This window comes from Pseudophryne corroboree, chromosome 9 (assembly GCF_028390025.1).
Source record: "Pseudophryne corroboree isolate aPseCor3 chromosome 9, aPseCor3.hap2, whole genome shotgun sequence".
Taxonomy (NCBI): Eukaryota; Metazoa; Chordata; class Amphibia; order Anura; family Myobatrachidae; genus Pseudophryne; species Pseudophryne corroboree.
This window is the reverse complement of record NC_086452.1, coordinates 294,865,262-294,887,679: the sequence shown is the minus strand read 5'-3', so window position 1 is coordinate 294,887,679 and position 22,418 is coordinate 294,865,262. Positions and strand designations below refer to the sequence as shown.

At 44.1% G+C, this 22,418-nt stretch overlaps 1 protein-coding gene across 7 annotated transcripts in view; it reads right to left on the bottom strand.

Annotated features, from left to right (window-relative positions):
- L3MBTL2 (L3MBTL histone methyl-lysine binding protein 2) overlaps positions 1-22,418 on the bottom strand; it is a 772,791-nt gene that overhangs the window by 173,175 nt on the left and 577,198 nt on the right. For all 7 annotated transcript variants that reach the window (XM_063940374.1, XM_063940377.1, XM_063940380.1 and 4 more), the window contains 2 exons: positions 20,097-20,161; positions 7,140-7,244 (listed from right to left, as the gene is read on the bottom strand). In XM_063940374.1, coding sequence (XP_063796444.1) covers positions 7,140-7,244; positions 20,097-20,161 — 170 coding nt within the window. The remainder of the gene's footprint in view (positions 1-7,139; positions 7,245-20,096; positions 20,162-22,418) is intronic.

Sequence of the window (22,418 nt, the reverse complement as noted above, 5' to 3'; positions counted from 1 at the left end):
CTAGCGATACTTTCATTCGCACTGGCGGACGCAAGGAGATTGACATGAAGTGGGAGTTTCTGGGTGCCAACTGACCGTTTTCTGGGAGTGTTTGGAAAAACGCAAGCGTGGCCGGGCATTTGCTGGGCGGGTATCTGACGTCATTACCGTGTCATTCATCGCAGCAATCATCGCACAGAATAAGCAACTACAGGGCTGGTCTTGTTTTGCACAAAATGTGTTTGCAGCCGTTCTGCTGCACAGGCGTTCGCACTCCTGCAAAGCGAAAATACACTCCCCTGTGGGCGGCGACTATGCGTTTGCACGGCTGCTAAAAGTAGCTTGCGAGCAATCAATTCAGAATGAGGGCCATAGACGGGTCCACTAGGAGCCATGGGCACTTTAAGAATTTGATAGTGTGGGCTGGCTCCTCTCTCTATGCCCCTCCTACCAGACTCAGTTTAGGAAACTGTGCCCGAGGAGACGGACATACTTTGAAAGAAGGATAAATAGGATAGTGGTGAAATTCCGAACCAGCACACACAAACCAGAGAAAAGCTATGCTAACCCAACTTTAAACAGGAACAGCAACAGCTGAACCAACAATACTTAACCAAGTAACACTGCAGGAAAAACGAAGCACCGGGCGGGCGCCCAGTATCCTCTACGGACTACGAGAAAATGATTTACCAGTAGGTAATTAAAATCCTATTTTCTCTTACGTCCTTGAGGATACTGGGGTTCCATTTAGTACCATGGGGATGTACCAAAGCTCCCAAACCGATTGGGAGAGTGCTAAGGTTCCTGCAGAACCGATTGACTAAACTGAAGATCCTCAGAGGCCAAAGTATCGAACTTGTAGAACTTAGCAAACGTGTTCGAACCAGACTAAGTAGCCACTCGGCAGAGATGTAAAGCCGAGACACCCCGGGCAGCCGCCCAGTAGAGTGGGCCTGTACAGATTTTGGAACCAGCAAACCTGCCGTGAAATAAGCATGCTTGATTGTGAGCCTGCTCCAGCGTGCAATTGTCTGCTTTGAAGCAGGACACCCAATTTTATTGGGATCATAGAGAACGAACAGCGAGTTGGATTTCCTGTGACGAGCTGTCCTTTTTACGTATACCTTCAAAGCCCTCACAACATCCAAACACTTTGAAGTAGTAGAAGTGTCAGTGATAACCGGAACCACAATAGGTTGGTTAATGTGAAACGCAGACACCAAGAAATTGCTGGCGAGTTCTGAGTTCAGCTCTGTCCTCATGGAAATTTAAATAGGGGCTCTTGTGAGACAAAGCCCCCAGCTCCGACACGTCTTGCTGACGCCAAGGCTAACAGTGTGACGGTCTTCCACGTAAGATATTTTATGTCTACCTCCTGTAACGGTTCAAACCAGTCCGATTGGAGGAACTGCAGCACCAAATTGAGATCCCAAGGTGCCGTGGGAGGCACAAAGGGAGGTTGGATGCGCAGAACCCCTTTCAAGAACGTCTGAACCTCAGGGAGAGAAGCCAATTGTTTTTGAAAGAAAATGGACAAGGCCGAAATCTGGACTTTTATGGAGCCCAGATGTAGGCCAATATCCACACCTGCCTACAGAAAAAGCAGAAAACGTCCCAAATGAAATTCGACCGCAGAAAAATTTCTGCTCTCATACCAAGAGTGTACTCCGGTTCAGCCCCGCTATTCTGGGAAGGTGCACTGCCCTCAGTACCCAGTAGTGAGCCCCCCGGTGAAGAGGAACACTCCATTGTACAAGAAACACACTCTTTGCCTGATATAATGTAAATGTGACAGCACACACACACACACAGGAAAAAGTTTAGACTTAGTACAAAGATAGTGGACTTAGTACACTAATAATCGCTCCCCCCCCCTGCTATGACCCCCTGGTACCGCTGAGGTAATCTGGAGTCTCTCCATAGGAGCTGCGCGTCCCTGTCAGTCAGCGTCTGTGTCCACTGCAGAGGGAAAATGGCACTGGTGAGCTGCTGGATCCGCTCATAGTGAAGGCCCCGCCCCTTCAATGGTGTGCGGTCTTCCCGCTTTTTTTATACTAGCTGAGGTAATCTGGTGCTTAAAATGGAGATAAAACCGTCTTAAGGCTGTTTTTGCCAGTGTGGGTACTGTGTACAGTGTACTGAGACGCAACTGTGTACTGTGTCTGGAGACGCATTCTGCCCCAGTTAGAAGCCGTGCATATCCATACCCTCATGCCGATATAATGGCCGGCGCCCCGCTAACCGGGACGCCAGCTTAGTACTCACAACTCTTCTTTCTTCTGGCTCTGTTAGGGGTGGTGGCGTGCTGCGGGAATGTACGCTCGCCGTGGGGGGGCTTGCAAATAGTTCCCTCAGGAGCTAAGTATCCTGTCAGCGGGGAACGGGACCATTAACCCTTCAAGAGGTTGGGCCGTTCCCCCCCCCCCAAGTCCCACAAAGCAGGCAGGCTGGTGCCATCCAGCCCTGCCTGAAAATAACAAATATATTAAATAAATGCAGAAAACTCTTCAGGAGCTTCCATAAGCGTGACCAGATCCTCCGGGCACATTTTCTAAACTGAGTCTGGCAGGAGGGGCACAGAGGGAGAAGTCAGCCCACACGATCAAATTCTGAAAGTGCCCATGGCTCCTAGTGGACCCATCTATACCCCATGGTACTAAATGGAACCCCAGTATCCTCTAGGACGCAAGATAAATGAACTAATCTTCAAAGTGAACTAGTTTGTTCAGTTCACTACTCTGGCAAAGATTAGTTCATCAGGGAGTACAGCAGGTGGGAGGAGTTAGACACAGACAGAATAGAGCCAGCAGCTGCATCAGGCTACTCACTGTCTCACTCACTGGATTTTACTTCCTTTTCCTGATTCTGATGCTGTAAAATTAAAGTTAACCTTACAACACAGCCCAGCAATACAGATCTAATAAAAAAAAAATAGCATCTGTACTGCCTAGCCAAAGTCTATGTGTGTCTGTGAGCATACCTTCCAACATTGGAGTGCAGGAAGGAGGGACACTTTCGCGCGCCGAAGGTACGCGGCCGAAATTAGGGGGTGGGGGCCTATCGGAAAGGGGGCGTGGCCTCGCGGCAAGTGCCGCGATCGCAAGCCACGCCCCGTTTACATCATTATGGGGGCATGAACAGCGCTGTGAAAGCTGCTGGTCATGCCCCCTGTCCCTCTCTGCCGTGAATAGACACTGTGCGCATGCGCACAGCGTCTATTCACCGCTGCTCTGCTCAGAGCAGCGAGTGACAGGGGGGATCTCCCAACTGCCCTCCCACCCGCGGGACACTGCGACCCGTGGGTGGGACAGCGGGACAGACCGTAAAAAACGGGACTGTCCCGCCAAAATCGGGACAGTTGGGATGTATATATATATATATATATAAAAATAGGAGTATAGCGCCACGTGTGAGGGAAAACAACACCTGAAAATAAAATATATGTTTATATGTAAAAAACACTCCCTTATAGGTAAAAAAGGGTGTCAGCCGTCCCCTAAAAAGTTTTTCAGCATTGGTAAGATGCTGGATAGGTTTAAAATGAATATGGGTGAATAGGGGTAATGGCGACCAACTGGTGTTTTTAAATATCAGAAATATTCAGCGGACTAAGGTGGTATATATAGTGGACTGGATTAAAAAAACTCTTTTTTTTGGTAAAAAGGAAATAACAATTTATTTTGTCAATCATAAAAAATATATAAATAGTAATATTTTCCAAACTTGCTTTCTAAACAATATATATATAAAGCCGATTCCTCTACAGATATAAAAAATGTATTAAAACGGATTATATAATAAAAAAGCAGTTATAAAAATATTAAGGCAAGCCAACGTGGTGCGTCATACAGGGGGCGTGGCCAATGTAGTCTGAGCTGCAGAGAGTGAGACTGCCCGTGACTGCAGCGTTAGGATGGCGCGCGCATGCGCACTACATCGAATTGCCGCGGCTCCTACACACGCAGAGAGGCACAGTGACAGAGTTACCTCCCAACCTCCCCCCGCCTGCGGGACAGTGCGGCCCGCGGGTGGGACAGCGGGACAGACCCTGAAAAACGGGACTGTCCAGCGAAAATCGGGACAGTTGGGAGGTATGCTGTGAGTGAGCATGTGTGGTCATGCTGCTCACCTTTCTGTGATACAATCACTGTCCTATTAGTCCAGATGTCCAAACACTTGCTGCTGCTTCTGGTACTGGGTCCTGGGCATTCTGCTGTGCTAAATCTTCTACTGGGTGTGTAGGTGCTGCTGTTATTCAGCTCTGTCATGTAATACTCATGAGTCAGTACATCTCTTCTGCCACAGGTGGCACTGCTGAGCTCAGACATGTGTGGACTCTGTGGAGCTGATTGAGCTATATTGTCCTGATGACTCAAGAGTCATTCTCCTTGCAAATAGCTCAGCAGTTCACAGAATCATACAGATCACTGATCAGCTCTCTGACTCAATGACTCATACAGCCATAATGAGTCAGTACAGTATGCATGCTATCATGTAGGGTCTGAATACTGCAGACAACACAAGACATAGGAGGGATATATACCATGAACCTTCAAGTGACATAAAGTAGAGCAGTTGCCCCTAGCAACCAATCAGCTTCTGTCACTTTATATACTGTTGAAGATAAATGACAGAAGCTGATTGGCTACTTTGCAACATCTCCACTTTATCTTTCTCTAAAAGTCTGTTACATTGGGGCAAAGGGACCACTGGCATTTCAATAATGGGTGCAGTGTGTGCGGTGCACATGGGCCCCTGAGTCCAGAGGGGGCCCCCACCGCACACGCTGCACCCATTTTTAAAATACTCACCCCTCCGGAGTCCAGCGCCGGCATCCGCATAGCTGTGAAAACACAGTGAAAATGGCTCAGCGGCCATTTTTATGGAGTTTTGCACATGCGCAGTAGAGAAATCTCAGGGAAAATAGCCGCTGCGCCATTTTCCCGGAGATCTGCGCATGTGCAGTAGAGTCTGAGCCCTCTAGTGCTCAGACTCTACAACGCTCCGGGCAGAGAGGAGGGGGCCCGAACGGAGGAGGCTGAACACGGGCCTCCTCCTCTCTTAAAGCGCCCCTGAAAGGGACATTTTTTTTTCTTTTAATTACTGTATTTTAAAAGCAGAAAAAAGTGACTTATTACATTACTCTGAGTTTGGGTCTTTCACTTGAATATTATGAAGTAAAAATTAGTACCAACAATGGGATTAATATTGCAGAGATAAACATGTCACTATAAGGTTGCTATATAAGTTATTGCTTTTCTTAAATATCAAAAAAAATCTGACAAGACTATAACTCCCACAATGAGCTAGTATTAGCAATACCTACTCAATGGGGGGAATTCAAATGTTTGAAAAGTCGATTGGGTGTCCGTTTTTTCCTGTCTATTAGATAGGAAAAAACAAACATCCAACTGAGTTTTCAAACAACTATGTGTAACAGTCTAGACTAGTTCTACATCCATTCACTCCTTTCAGTCTCAGTCAATGAGTGAAATGATGAGCTAAATTAACTACATGAACTAATCTTCTGAACTAATCTTTTCAGTGAACTAGATCATAATGAATTAATCACCAAAGTGAACTAGATTTCCCATCCCTAATAGGCAGTGATAGTCATGCCCAATAGGCAGTGCTAGTCACACCCAATAGGCAGTGCTAGACACGCCCCTCTAATGGTGCTCTCCCTAATAAAACGTGCTGCGCCCACCTATGATCGCACACCTGAATGTCTGTCCCTGAAACCAATTGTCAATAGATGCCAACATGATGGCACAAGTTTTATTATTCTTCAGCATCATCCAATGTCATGTAGAGGGAGGCACTCTGCAATTTCTGAAGTGTGGCAGTGAGCATCATCCATTTACAACTACCATTTCCATGAAGGGGTGTACTTGGTCTGCAACAATGTTTAGGTAGGTGGAACACGTCAACGTAGCATCTACATGATGCTAGGACCAAAGTTCCCCAGCAGAACATCACACTGCCTCAGATGGCTTGCCTTCTTCCCAAAATGCATCCTGATGCCATTGCTAGTCCAGGTAAATGACACACAAACATCTGCTGATCCACATGATGTAAAATCAAATGTGAATCACCACAGGCCACCTTTTTCCATTGCTCCATGGTCCAGTTCTGATGCTCATGTGCTTGTTGTAACTAAGCTCTTTCGGTATTGGACAGGGGTCAGCATGGGCACTCGGACTAGTCTCAGCTATGCAGCCCAATAAGGAGCAAGTTGCAATGCACTGTGTTCTGAGACCTTTCTATCATGGGGGTAATTCTGAGTTGATCGCAGCAGCAAGTTTGTTAGCAATTGGGCAAAACCATGTGCACTGCAGGGGGGGGGGGGGGGGCAGATATAACATGTGCAGAGAGAGTTAGATTTGGGTGGGTTATTTCGTTTCTGTGCAGGGTAAATACTGGCTGCTTTATTTTTACACTGCAATTTAGATTTCAGCTTGAATACACCCCACCCAAATCTAACTCTCTCTGCACATGTTATTTCTGTCCCCCCTGCAGTGCACATGGTTTTGCCCAACTGCTAACAAATTTGCTGCTGCGATCAAGTCAGAATTAGGACCATAGCTAGCATAAACATTTTCATCAATTTGTGCTACAGTGACTCTTAAGTAGGATAAGACCAGATGGGCTAGCCTTTGCTCCCCACGCATATCAATGAGCCTTCGGTGCCCATGACCCTGTCGCCAGTTCACTGGTTGTCCTTTCTTAGGCAATGTTTTGCCAGAAACTACTGTGCATACACAGATCTCTTGGAAAATGGCACGGTAGCCATTTTCTGGGCTACTGCTGTACTGAACTTGCGCAAATCAACAGGAAGATATACTCTGCGCCATATCCCAGTTATTTGTGCAGCGGTAGCACTGCAGACAAAGGACTCTGTAGAATTAGTGACTTAAATAACATGGGGTTGTGATGTGGGCACCCCTGCATTGCACACTCTGCACCCATTATAGATACACCACTGGTTTCATGTCACTATATGTTTTTATATCATAATATTCTCAGTGAATAGCAGAGCGTAATAGGTTAATAATTTATACACTATATAAAATGGTAAATGATTAATGATTCCTAAAAACTCATGTAACTTGTAATGACTTCAGTGACACTAGTTAAGTTTCCATTGTGATGAAACTTACCTTGCACACAGTGGCTACGCATATGTTGCCGAGGTTCAGAGGATCAATAGCTTCCAATTTCATTCCTTCTTCAAAACAAACACCTTTTGGATATGTAACTCTTACCTAAAAGAAATACGTAAAGTCTTGGTACATCATTTATAGTGCATATGAGTTTTTAGCAGAGCGGAAATGTGCAACAAAGAATTGTCACTCAGCGCTGCAGTGCAGTCGCATTCAGGGCAATACTCTCAGGCAGTGTTAATATAGTCCATGAAAATTTGGACTGAAAGTACTCATCGATTACAGTTTATTTCAGGACTAAAACTAGAGTAAAATGAAAAAGAAGATCCACTGATTAAATCTTAACTAAAACAAAGCAAAAAACAGCAACTAAGACTTAAACTAAATTTTAAATCATTGTCAAGATTAACACTGGAAGAAGGGTTTTACATTTTTAAATAACACTTATCTGTTCTAGATATTTGCAGAAAATAAGTATGACCTGCTGTGAAGGAAATAGAACTGCATATTGCACTTGTTTGTTCTAACAAACTTAAGACATTAATTTGTATATTATATATTGGAGTACTATGGTAAGTCAGATTCAGTATGTAACACATTCACAGCCTACTGAGCCAAGATTACTAAACATATAGTTAAAAGGTATGGAAACTTCTCACAAGAACTTTAGGGAAATGTTCTTCAGCAAAATTCATTACAGTATCATTAAACTGTTTGCAAACGTTATGGCTAAAACATTGACTAAACTTAGGCTAAAATGAAAACTGAGATCCACTGACTAAATCTTGACTAAAACAAAGCAAAAGAAAAAGACTAAAATGTGACTTTAAACCAACTACAATTTAAAAAAAGCAACTATGACTAAAACTAAATTGAAAATCCTTGTCAAAATAAACATTGCTCTCAGGTGGTGCAGCATAGATGCGGACCCAGAGAAAGATTCTCTGTTGTGCTGGGGACACAGGGAATGGGGGACAGATTACCTCTTGCCTGGTGACTGGCCACTGCCCCAAGACCAGCAGCCACTGTACAATGTAGCCACGGATCGTCTGTTCTACTTCCTCTAAGCCCCACTGCCAACAATGCTATCATGGTGAGTACGTAGTGACTGGCTGGCCTGCGCTAGCTTTAGGAAGGAGGGGACAGGGCAACTTTAAATATACAGTACTTTAATTAGCTATCATTCTGGGAAGCGAGAAAAGAAACCCCATTCATTAACAAGGGGCAGAGCCTTCAGAGCCTATTGCTTTATCGATTTATAGTGCAGATCTGCCAGTGGCTTACAGGTCTCCAGAGCATAAGGCTCACTCGTGGTGTTTGGAGGCTCTGCCGGTGTAAATGCTGGGTCCTTCCCAGGTGTGACTTAGCGAGACCCCTTTTAGACGCATCCGAAGGCGACGTTTAGAGAGGAGAAGATCTCCAAGCGCCACCTCTTCCTATGGTGTGAACGGGTCCCGGGTCGCATCGACTTGGCTTACCCATTCACACCACACCGCGAGCCAGGTTGGCCCCTTTCAGACTGAGCCGCATCCCGGGTTGCTGCACATTCACGTGTAATATCCTGGGTTATTGCTGGCAGTCTAAAAGGGTATAACTGTTTTAATACATGTACTATAATTAAATGTATATTGTTTATATCTATTTAATGTGGTAACATAAAATATTTTTATTGCTGCAACATAGTTTGAGCCTGTGAGTGTGTGTGTGCGTGTGATTCCATCTGATAGCAGACAATTTATATTTATTTGTAAACATTTTTTAAAATAAATAACAGACCCAAGCACAGTGAATTGGTGTTTCTATTTCTGATATTGAAGCCTAAAAAGCTTCTTTATCACTTGCAGCTGATTTTTTTTTTTTGCATTTATCATTCTTCACGAAGATAGCGCCGGGAGTAGAGTGAGATTGATCATTGCAATCTCCCTCCCTCTTTGTGTATCTTCTACAATCTTTACACAACATTATGTGCGCCTCTGGTAACATTTGGTTATTGTTTACGGATAATTTATTAGTTTTTTTATGACTGCACAATTGTCTTTATGTAATCCTTTGCCTTCAAAACAGCATCAATTGTTCTAGGTATACTTGCACAAAGTCAGGAATTTTGTAGGATTATAGTGGGGTGTATGATTAATCAATCATACCGAACAGATGATAATGATCATTATTTTTATATGTACGTTCAAACACAGTCATTAACAAACAGAAACAGCTGAGTAGTAGGCTTAAAACTGGGTTAGGAACAGTCAAACTCTGCTACAAAGGTGAGGTTGTGGATGACAGTTTCGGGTCACAAGTCATTCACCATGGCACGATTGAGCACAGCAACAAGATACAAAGTAGTAATACTGCATCAGCAAGGTCTCTCCCAAGCAAAGATTTCAAATCAGACTAGGATTTCAAGATGTGCTGTTCAAGCTCTTTTGAAGAAGCACAAAGAAACAGGCAACGTTGAGGACCGTAGATGCTCGGCCAAGGAAACTTGCATCAGATGAAAGACACATCATGCTTACATCATTCAAAATTGGAAGTCCAGCAGTGCCATCAGCTCAGAACTGGCACATTATGCGTACATCGCTTCAAAATCGGAAGAAGTCTAGCAGTGCCATTAGCTCAGAACTGTCTGGAAAAGTCTGGCCAGAAGTGATCTTCATGGAAGAATTGTGGCCAAAAAGCCATACCTTCGACGAGAAAACAACGCCTAGCAACTCAACTACTGTATGAACGAAAACATAGGAACTGGGGTGAAGAAAAATTACAGTAGGTGCTCTGTACTGATGAGCTAAAATTTGAAAGATTTGGCTGTAACAGAAGGCAGTTTGTTCACTGAAGGGCTGGAGAGCGGTACAACAATGAGTGTCTGCAGGCAACCGTGATGCATGGTGGAGGTTCCTTGCAAGTTTGGGGCTGCATTTCAGCAAATGGAGATGGGGATTTGGACAGGATTAGTGGTGTCCTCAATGCTGAGAAAAATAGCCAGGTACTTGTCCATCATGAAATACCATCAGGGAAGCACCTGATGCTCCAAATTTATTCTGCAGCAAGACAATGACTCCAAACTTACAGCCAATATCATTAACAACTATCTTTAGTGTAAAGAACAGGGGGCCTAATTCAGACCTGGTCGCAAGTAGGCATTTTTTGCACTGCTGCGACCAGGTAGTCGCTGCCTACAGGAGGGGGTAATTGCTGTGCAGGGGTGCGACTGGATGTGCAGAGAGCTGCACAAACCAAAGATTGTGCAGTCTCTGCACAGCCCAGGACTTAAGGGCCCTACACACTTGCGATCCGCCGCCGAGCTGCCAGACGGTGGATACGGCCGACGGGCGACCCGGCGGCGGGGGAATGGGGTCAGTGACGGGGGAGTGAAGTTTCTTCACTCCCCCCATCATCCGGCACCATAGCAGTGCAGGCAAATATGGACGAGATCGTCCATATAGGCTTGCATGCACAAGCGACGGGGCAGCAATGATGAACGAGCGCGGGGCCGCGCATCGTTCATCGTTGCTGCCTCCACAATGAAAGATATGAACGGTATCTCGTTCATTAATGATCGAGATCGTCCATATCTTTCAGTTTTATCGCCCAGTGTGTAGGGCGCATTATTCTTGCCGTGCGACGATCGGCTGGACACTCCTGCGTTTTTCGGGATACTCCCTGAAAACGATCAGTTGCCATCCACAAACGGCCTCTTCCTGTCAATCTTCTTGTGATTGCCGGTGCAATCGCATTCTTCGTACATCCCGTCACTGTCCGGCGCTCTCCATCGCTGGGGGGGGGGGGACACACGCCTGCGCATTGCGGGGCATATGCATGCGCAATTCAGACCTGGTCGCTGCATGAATTATCCCCAAGGAGTCATGGAAGTGCTGATATGGCCCTTACAAAGCCTTAATCTAAACATCATCTAGTCTGTCTGAAGATGTTTGAAACAACCTCCTTGCCAAGTTCCTTTAAAAACTGTGTGCATATGTATCTAGAAGAATTGATGTTGTTTTGAAGGCAAAGGGTGGTCATACCAAAGATAGATTTAATTTAGATATTTAGATATCTCTCCTGTTCATGTGTGTGTGTGTATATATATATATATATATATATATATATATATATATATATTTCATATATATATATATATATATATATATATATATATATATATATATATATAGCAAATACCGGCTCTCTGGGATGGATTGTCACTCCTCTCCTCTATGCGTCAAGAACCAGGCGGCACTCCACGGATTTTGTTCAATTAAAAGTGTATTAAATGTAATTATAAAAATTACAGACATAGTGGACACCAACGTTTCAACGCCACCTGGGTGTTTTTGTCAAGGTGCTACGCTGTGTAGTGTATCTCAAAAACCAAACAAACATCACAGAAATCATTTCTTACCTTTTTAAAGGTGTGTAGAGTAAGACGGGCTCCCCCTCCTCGCCGGCGTCCTCCTGGGGCCGGGGGCCGTGAGCCGCAGCACTTCCGGTGGGCGCAGGGAGCGTGATGACGTTCTCTCCTGCGTCCTCACTGGTTGGTCCGCTGGCGCCAGCTCACCGCTGCCCAGGGCGCCGTTGCTATGGAGACAGGAGACAGACAATATAGTGAAACAGTGAATAAACAGTGAATAAAACAATAGGGCTACTCACTCCATTGGCGGTGACTAACTTACTAATCTTATACAGTGCAGACTAAACTTTCTACCACCCATTAAAAACCGTATAGGAAACATATCATACACGCCTGTCTGTATGTTAAATAGTAAATATAACTGAATATTGCATACTGGCTGGGTATACAGCCGCATTGCAATGTTTATATTCTAGAAGCTGCCAGATATCTCAGATAATCTCATATTTCAGACATAATATAATGCAGACATCACATTTTCCAGACATAATAAGATGACTAGCAAAGTATAACATCAGGAGATCCTTAAATTACATACGCACGACTGCACAATCTTAGGGGGATTGGAACTATGAGCTATACACGAGGGAACCTGATTTAAAGGTATCGGTAGGCTACTACATGCTATTATTATATTACTCCTAACCCAGATATACATTCCACTGGATCTGTTCATTCAGTCCCTTTGGGGATAGAGTGTCCAATACATGGATCCATTTGGTCTCCTTCTGAGACAGCCTTTTCGCTCTGTCTCACCCTCTGGTCATCTTAGGTACATGGTCAATGATGGTATACCTAAGTTGGCATAACTGATGATTGGCCTGCTTAAAGTGTCTCGCCACCGGCTGGTCCTTACCCTGCCCTTCCAAGGTGGCTCTGATTGCTGAACGGTGTAGGGCCATTCTTTCCTGGAAAGTCCTTGTGGTCTGACCCACATAAATCAGACTACATGGGCACACAATTGCATAAATTACATAGGAGGACGTACATGTGACAAAGTGATTGATCGCATACTCCTTTTTTGTACGAAAGTGCATGAATTTCTGTCCTGGGGTCATGAAGTTGCATGTTTCACACTTTAGGCACTTAAAACAGCCCTTTTTATGTATCCCTTCCGGTTTCTTAGATACATCCAGTTTGACCACTAGGTCTTTCAGGTTTCGTCCCCTTCTGTAGGATGGCATTATCGTTTTTCCTTTAAAACATGGGGTTTCTGGGTCCGTTGATACTAAGGGCCACAAGGCTCTGGTTGCCCTAGGGAGTACCTGACTTGCCGTCGAGAACTCCGTAATCAGGGGAATTTTGTTTTCTATTTTGCCTCTTTGATGGGGTATGAGAAACTCTTCCCGGGGCTTACTCGGGATTTCCTCCTTCAATTGTACCAGGTTTTTTTTAGGGTAACCTCTTTGGAGAAATCTGTCCACCACATAGTCCAACGCTGGTTCTACTTTTTCTTTCCTGCTGGTAATTCGTGCTGCCCTCATTAGCTGCGATTTAGGTAGACCCTTCTTTAGGGCCGGGGGGTGGAAACTGTTATGAAGTAGAAGCATATTGCGGTCCGTCGGCTTGTTGTAGACATCAGTAACTAAGTTGTTATTAATGATGGAAATCTTCACATCCAGAAAATGTATTTCCTTGTAACTCCACTCCGCCGTTAATTTCACTGGTGAGTCCTTCTTACTAAGCAAATCCAACAGTTCCTGAAGTTCTGCACAGGAACCCCCCAGATGAGGAGCAGATCATCTATGTACCTGCGGTACATGAGTATATGACTGCTAATGGAGGGGGATGACCAGAAGAATTCTCTTTCCACTGCAGACATATATATGTTCGCGTACATGGGGGCCACATTAGAGCACACCCTGTCAATTGAAGGAAATACTGTCCGTTGTGTAAAAAGTAATTGTGCGTCAGAGTAAAGTACAGTAACTCTAGGAATAGTGGGATGTCCAAAGCTTGAAAATCATTCTCCTCCAGGAAGTTTCTCATTGCTTCCATTCCTGCCTCATGTGGTATGATGGTATATAAGCTTTTAACGTCCATGGTACTTAATATTGTGTTCGGTGGGACTTCTTCTAGATCTTTCAAGATTAATAAGAGATGTGTAGTATCCTTCAAATAGGTTCTTTGTGTCGAGACCAGAGGCTGTAATAAAAAGTCCAGATATTGGGAAACCGGTTGTGTCAGGGACCCACGGGCTGATATTATGGGCCTACCCGGGGGATTTTCACTGTCTTTGTGAATCTTCGGGACCATATAGAAGATCGGGGTAATCGGATGTTGTTGTATTAATGCGTTGAATATTTTCTGGTCCAACAGGTTCTTGGAAAGTGCTTCTTTAGAAGAGCGTCCAATTTTTTCTTAAATTGGACAGTCGGGTCACCCCACAGTTTTTTGTATGTGCCTCTATCACTAAGCTGGCCATCAATTTCTTCAATGTATTTTGTCCTGTCCTGAATTACTATTGCCCCGCCTTTGTCTGCGGGGCGTATCGCTATGTCCGAGTACCCCGATAGATTTTTTATGGCCTTCTCTTCCTCCTTGGTAATATTGCCATATGTGCGTGGCTGGGCTCCCACAAACTTCTGTATGGAATCCTCTAATAATCTTGTGAAGGTTCTCACTGAGCCTGCTGATGTCAGTGGGTCAAATGTAGAAATTTATCGCAATCTGTTACGTTTGAAAAAGAAGGAAGTGGATTATTTACTCCACGGTACATCATTATCTGATTACTATAGAGCAAAGCACATCCCAAGGGGGTTCCGGGTTAAAAACACCCTAACGATAGGACGGAATAATCCAGAGTTCTGCTATCGATGGATTTCCATCTTAAATAAATGTAGCATGGACCTGATGTTATTGGTCACTGAGAAAGCAGGCAAGGAGCTGAAAAAATTCAGAACTAAGATACAAGAATATACAGAATTGAATCGCGAGATGCTAGAGGACAGCAAGTATCAAGTAACCTGGGAGAAATTAGATGTACAAATTAAGAAATACAAAAGTGAATTGATTAGCTTTAAGAAAAAGAAACTTCAGACGGTGAATATGGACTATGAAGAAAGCAGAGTGTATAGGTGGATGCAGGGAACAGAGAGCGACCAGAGTGGTGGTTACAGAAGAAGGGCGCCATGGAGGGAAAGAAGGGCCAGAAGACGCAGGAATCCAGCTTCTTCAAATAGCGACAGTGATTTTAATATCATGGATTCAGATGACACACAAGCCCCAGGTTCTGCCCCTTTAGGAGTAACCACAAGAAAAAAGCTGGGACAACAAGGAGCTTCCCGACTAGAAGAGGTGGACAAAACGAAAGGCTCAGAAAAACCACCAAAAGCAGCATCCAGAAAGAATAAACTAACATTCAACCTATCCCGAAGGACCCTTACAGAAACTGAGGAAGGGGTTCTTAATAAAGGTCTTTCATTCATACCCACCTACCGTCATGACCCATTTAAGTGAAATGTGGAGGAGTACCGCTTTTCGAGATCACTCAGGCTGAAAGAATATTTTCAACATCAACCCAATAAAGAAACCAACGCGTTCCTGGCTAAATCCTCAAAATCTACATTTGACCCACTGACATCAGCAGGCTCAGTGAGAACCTTCACAAGATTATTAGAGGATTCCATACAGAAGTTTGTGGGAGCCCAGCCACGCACATATGGCAATATCACCAAGGAGAAAGAGAAGGCCATAAAAAATATATCGGGGTACTCGGACATAGTGATACGCCCCGCAGACAAAGGCGGGGCAATAGTAATTCAGGACAGGACAAAATACATTGAAGAAATTGATGGCCAGCTTAGTGATAGAGGCACATACAAAAAACTGCGGGGTGACCCGACGGTCCAATTTAAGAAAAAATTGGACGCTCTTCTAAAGGAAGCACTTTCCAAGAACCTGTTGGACCAGAAAATATTCAACGCATTAATACAACATCATCCGATTACCCCGATCTTCTACACCCGTGATGGCTAACCTTGACACTCCAGCTGTTGTTGAACTACACATCCCAGCATGCCCTGCATCAGTTTTAGCATGGCCAAATAGCAAAACTGATGCAGGGCATGCTGGGATGTGTAGTTCAACAACAGCTGGAGTGTCAAGGTTAGCCATCACTGTTCTACACGGTCCCGAAGATTTACAAAGACAGTGAAATTCCCCGGGTAGGCCCATCATATCAGCCCGTGGGTCCCTGACACAACCGGTTTCCCAATATCTGGACTTTTTATTACAGCCTCTGGTCTCGACACAAAGAACCTATTTGAAGGATACTACACATCTCTTATTAATCTTGAAAGATCTAGGAGAAGTCCACCGAACACAATATTAAGTACCATGGACGTTAAAAGCTTATATACCATCATACCACATGAGGCAGGAATGGAAGCAATGAGAAACTTCCTGGAGGAGAATGATTTTCAAGCTTTGGACATCCCACTATTCCTAGAGTGACTGTACTTTACTCTGACGCACAATTACTTTTTACACAACGGACAATATTTCCTTCAATTGACAGGGTGTGCTATTGGCTCTAATGTGGCCCCCATATACGCGAACATATATATGTTCGCAGTGGAAAGAGAATTCTTCTGGTCATCCCCCTCCATTAGCAGTCATATACTCATGTACCGTAGGTACATAGATGATCTGCTCCTCATCTGGGGGGGTTCCTGTGCAGAACTTCAGGAACTGTTGGATTTGCTTAGTAAGAAGGACTCACCAGTGAAATTAACGGCAGAGTGGAGTTACAAGGAAATACATTTTCTGGATGTGAAGATTTCCATCATTAATAACAACTTAGTTACTGATGTCTACAACAAGCCGACGGACCGCAATACGTTACTACTTCATAACAGTTTCCACCCCCCGGCCCTAAAGAAGGGTCTACCTAAATCGCAGCTAATGAGGGCAGCACGAATTACCAGCAGGAAATAAAAAGTAGAACCAGCGTTGGACTATGTGGTGGACAGATTTCTCCAAAGAGGTTACCCTAAAAAACCCCTGGTACAATTGAAGGAGGAAATCCTGAGTAAGCCCCGGGAAGAGTTTCTCATACCCCATCAAAGAGGCCAAATAGAGAACAAAATTCCCCTGATTACGGAGTTCTCGACGGCAAGTCAGGTACTCCCTAGGGCAACCAGAGCCTTGTGGCCCTTAGTATCAACGGACCCAGAAACCCCATGTTTTAAAGGAAAAACGATAATGCCATCCTACAGAAGGGGACGAAACCTGAAAGACCTAGTGGTCAAACTGGATGTATCTAAGAAACCGGAAGGGATACATAAAAAGGGCTGTTTTAAGTGCCTAAAGTGTGAAACATGCAACTTCATGACCCCAGGACAGAAATTCACGCACCCTTGTACAAAAAAGGAGTATGCGATCAATCACTTTGTCACATGTACGTCCTCCTATGTAATTTATGCAATTGTGTGCCCATGTAGTCTGATTTATGTGGGTCAGACCACAAGGACTTTCCGGGAAAGAATGGCCCTACACCGTTCGGCAATCAGAGCCACCTTGGAAGGGAAGGGTAAGGACCAGCCGGTGGCGAGACACTTTAAGCAGGCCAATCATCAGTTATGCCAACTTAGGTATACCATCATTGACCATGTACCTAAGATGACCAGAGGGAGAGACAGAGCGAAGAGGCTGTCTCAGAAGGAGACCAAGTGGATCCATGTATTGGACACTCTAACCCCAAAGGGACTGAATGAACAGATCCAGTGGAATGTATATCTTGGTTAGGAGTAATATAATAATAGCATGTAGTAGCCTACCGATACCTTTAAATCAGGTTCCCTCGTGTATAGCTCATAGTTCCAACCCCCCTAAGATTGTGCAGTCGTGCGTATATAATTTAAGGATCTCCTGATGTTATACTTTGCTAGTCATCTTATTATGTCTGGAAGATGTGATGTCTGCATTATATTATGCCTGAAATATGAGATTATCTGAGATATCTGGCAGCTTCTAGAATATAAACATTGCAAGGCGTCTGTATACCCAGCCAGTATGCAATATTCAGTTATATTTACTATTTAACATACAGACAGGCGTGTATGATATGTTTCCTATACGGTTTTTAATGGGTGGTAGAAAGTTTAGTCTGCACTGTATAAGATTAGTAAGTTAGTCACCACCAATGGAGTGAGTAGCCCTATTGTTTTTTTCACTGTTTATTCACTGTTTCACTATATTGTCTGTCTCCTGTCTCCATAGCAACGGCGCCCTGGGCAGCGGTGAGCTGGCGCCAGCGGACCAACCAGTGAGGACGCAGGAGAGAACGTCATCACGCTTCCTGCGCCCACCGGAAGTGCTGCGGCTCACGGCCCCCGGCCCCAGGAGGACGCCGGCGAGGAGGGGAGCCCGTCTTACTCTACACACCTTTAAAAAGGTAAGAAATGATTTCTGTGATGTTTGTTTGGTTTTTGAGATACACTACACAGCGTAGCACCTTGACAAAAACACCCAGGTGGCGTTGAAACGTTGGTGTCCACTATGTCTGTAATTTTTTTAATTACATTTAATACACTTTTAATTGAACAAAATCCGTGGAGTGCCGCCTGGTTCTTGACGCATAGAGGAGAGGAGTGAAAATCCATCCCAGAGAGCCGGTATTTGCTATATTATTTAAGGAAGGCACCCCGGTGGCTGTAAGCAGGACAGTGCGTGCCATTATAACAAGTGGATATATATATATATTCTGCTAAAAGTGAGTACGTGTCTTTTCATAGTTTGGAAGGATTTGACATATATATATATATATATATATATATATATATATATATATAAAGAGAGAGAGAGAGATACACATACTATATAAAAGCAAAAATTTGTCCTTCTGTCTTTCTATACAAATCCACAGTTTACAAGCATAGATCGTGAAATTTTACATACGAGTGTATTAAAACACGGCTGAGGCAACTAAAACAATTAGAAATCCCTAGCACCCCTAGGGGGGCAGACAGCAGCACAGAGTATATCAGGAGACTGCATAACTCCAGAATTGCTGGAGCAATGTACTCAAAAATTGGTACACATATGCCTTACAATCTGGGAACAAACACTGTGGGGGGAAGACACCCCTAGCACCGCTAGGGGTGAGGCAGCAGCACTGAGTATTTCAGCAGACAGCATAACTCTGGAATGCCTGCAGCAATTTACAAAAAACTTGGTACACATATGACTTACATTCTGGAAACAAACACTGTGGGGGTCAGACATCCCTAGCACCCCTAGGGGTGGGACAGCAGCACAGAGTATGTCAGCAGACAGTATAACTGTGGAAGGCCTGGAGCAATTTACACCAAACTTGGTACACATCTGACTTACAATCCGGTAACAAACTCTGTGGGGGATAGACACCCCTGGCACCCCTAGGGGTGGGGCAGCAGCACATAGTTTTTCAGCAGACAACATAACTCTGGAATGCCTGGAGCAATTTACACCAAACTTGATACACATATGACTTACACTCTGGGAACAAACACTGTGGGGGTAAAACACCACTAACACCCCTAGGGGTGGGCCGGCAGCACAGACTATATCAGGACATGCATGATATGTCAGTGATCACAGGGCTGCATGTGACAGGGCCAGTGACATAATGTGATGAGGGGAATGCAGGTAGCACGAACCCACACACTGAGAGTTATATAGTGGAAGTAGCACGGTCCCCCAGCAGCACAGAGTATATCAGGAGATACATAATGTGCTACACTATATAAGAAACTGTAAATAAATCGATAATTTCACAGGGGCACTGACATGATGTGAGGAGGGGAATGGAGGCAGCAGGAAGCCACAGGCAGAGTTGTATAGTGGGAAGAGCATGGTCCTGGCCACTACACAAAGTGCGTCAGGGAAGCAAGATATGCCTGTATACTAGATCTCCAACCAACGTAAATTAACAAACAACTGTCATTCTAATTTACAGTTACATAGTGAGGTTGAAAAAAGGCAAAATGCCCATCGGGTTCAACCTGTATCCGTATTAAGCAGTGCATATTATAATGCACCAGCCAAAATAATGGTTTCGTACCTATTGATAACTATATTTCGTATCACTCCCATACACATAATGTCAATATATTAAATGCTATAGCCTTGGATACCTTTTTCACCTAGAAAACTGTCCAATCCATTTTTAAATGCATTTAAAGAGTCCGCCATTATTATCTTCTCTGGCAGGGAGTTCCAAATCCTTATTGCCCTTATGGTGAAGAACTACGTTGTGTACGGAATTTTCTCTCCTCATCCCGTAGCGAAGCACGGGTATTCAGCTATCTACAATGTTATTTATACTGTGTGTTTAATATTTCAATGTATTTTTGTAAACAGACATTCTTAAAATCCCTGGCAACGCCGGGTACTCCAGCTAGTATATAACAAATCCTTCCAAACTATGAAAAGACCGGTACTCACTTTTAGCAGAATGAAGATGTATTTGTTGAAGAAGGGTCTTAGTGAATAGCATATACAATACAAGTATTATACTGTGTTTCCAATAAATCACAGTTTTAGTAAATAACAGGTTTCTGGCTTACCTGTTTAAAAAGGTGTGGTACAGCATCACAGTATACCTTGTAGAAGGTTGAGTTTCTCTTTTCTCCTGAGAAAGATCATTACATATAATACATAAACCAAACTGTTAAATTGTCAGTATTCTCAAAGTGTACAATAACAAATCTATGTATATAATACAGATACATACACAAACACCAGCAGATGACATGGCTCCCCAAATCAACACAGACTGTGGAAACTTCACACTGAACTTCAAGCATTTTGGATTGTGTGCTTCTCCATTCTTTCTCCATACTCTGGGAGCGTGGTTTCCAGTCTGTGTTGATTTGGGGAGCCATGTCATCTGCTGGTGTTGGTCCACTGTGCTTTATTGAGTCCAGAGTCAACGCAGCCGTCTACCAGGATATTTTAGAGCACTTCATGCTTTCTTCAGCAGACAAGTTTGATGGAGATGCTGACTTAATTTTCCAGCAGGACTTGGCACCTGCCTACACTGCCAAAAGTACCAAAAGCTAGTTCAATGACCATAGGATTACTGTGCTGGATTGGTCAGCAAACTCGCCTGACCTGAACCTCAGAGAATCTATGGGGCATTGCCAAGAGAAAGATGAGAGACATGAGACCGAACAATGCAGAAGAGCTGAAGGCCGCTATTGAAGCATCCTGGTCTTCCATAACACCTCAGCAGTGCCACAGGCTGATAGAATCCATGCCACACCGCATTGAGGCAGTAATTCATGCAAAAGGGGCCCAAACCAAGTACTGAGTACATATGTATGATTATACTTTTCAGAGGGCCGACATATTTCTGTATTTAAATACCTTTTTTTTATTGATTTTATGTAATATTAAAATTTTCTAAGATTTTGGATTTGGGGTTTTCTTAAGATGGAAGCCACAATCTTCAAAATTATAACAAATAAAGGCTTGAAATATCTCACTTTGCATGTGAGTCTATATAATATATTAGTTTTACCTTTTAAATTGAATTACTGAAATAAATGAACTTTTGCACGGTAGTCTAATTTTCTGAGTTTCACCTGTACAGATTAGCACACATCTATTAACGACTGCATTCAATTCAATGTCATACATTCTACTCCATGCAACCAAACTCACTCCTATAACCCCATTAATACTCTTTCTCTACTAACTCACAGACCAATCCTGTCTCACAGCACAAGCACTAAGCAACAGAACTGGTATCCAATTTGTCCAAATACACTAATGGGCCCTACACACTGTCAGATAAAACAGAACGATATGAACGTTCTCGTTCATAAATGAACGAGAACTCATTCATATCGTTCTGTGTGTAGGCACCAATGATTAACGATGCGCGTCCCCGCGCTTGTAAATCGTTGGTGCCCCGTCGCTTATGCATGCAGTCCAATATGGACGAGATTGTCCATATTAGCGTGCATTGCTATGGGGCAGGGTGACGGGGGAGTGAAGAAACTTCACTCCTCCCGTAACCTCCCCCCTGCCGCCGGGTCGCCTGTCAGCCGTATCCGCTGTTAGGCAGCTCGGCGGCGGATCGGTATGTGTGTAGGGCCCATTAGGTGGCTAAATCCGAAAAGAGACAACCATTAGGCAGACAGAGTCACCAGATCTCCTCCATTATCACTAGAGCCGTTTAATGCAGTGAATGGAAAAAACACCACCCAATAGTGTCCATTTTCCTGTTGGATGGAGTGCACTTCTGTGCAACCTTAAAGCCATACTGTAGTGCCCTGAAGGTAAGCTAATCTGGCGGTGACTAGAACCTGCCGTAACTCAGCCAATAAGCCCAACCTCTGCCATGCACTACTGTAAATGAGCAGCATCTCCGCGCATCTTTCCTTCCTGGTGTTCCTTGAGAACAGACTAATCCAGAAACTCTCCAGCCATACAGAGCCCTTAAAGCTGTCGCAAGTACCATATACCACCACCGCTCTAGTGAGAGGCAATAGTGTTACCATCCACCAGTGTGTTTACTGCTAAAATGCCTGGTCCACTAACACCTTTAAGCTCCAGGCTGCTCTTATCTATACATCAATATACTGCTATTACACCTGTTGGATCCATTTCTCTTACCTGCTTTTTTTCCTGATTCAATTAATCGAAGAACTGGTTAAGCTGTGCCAAATGTGGACTAAACACCACCAGCACCAAACAATGGTGCTACATAACTAACACTGCATATATTCTGGCCTGGTATATTGCAGCCTGGTTTAGAAATCTTTCTGGAGGACTACTGTACCCAGTACACTCCGCTCGCACTTCACATTGATAGTCCACTTTACTAATGTTACCAACCAAATAAACCCACATAATAATAATGATCCGATTGAGTTTGATAA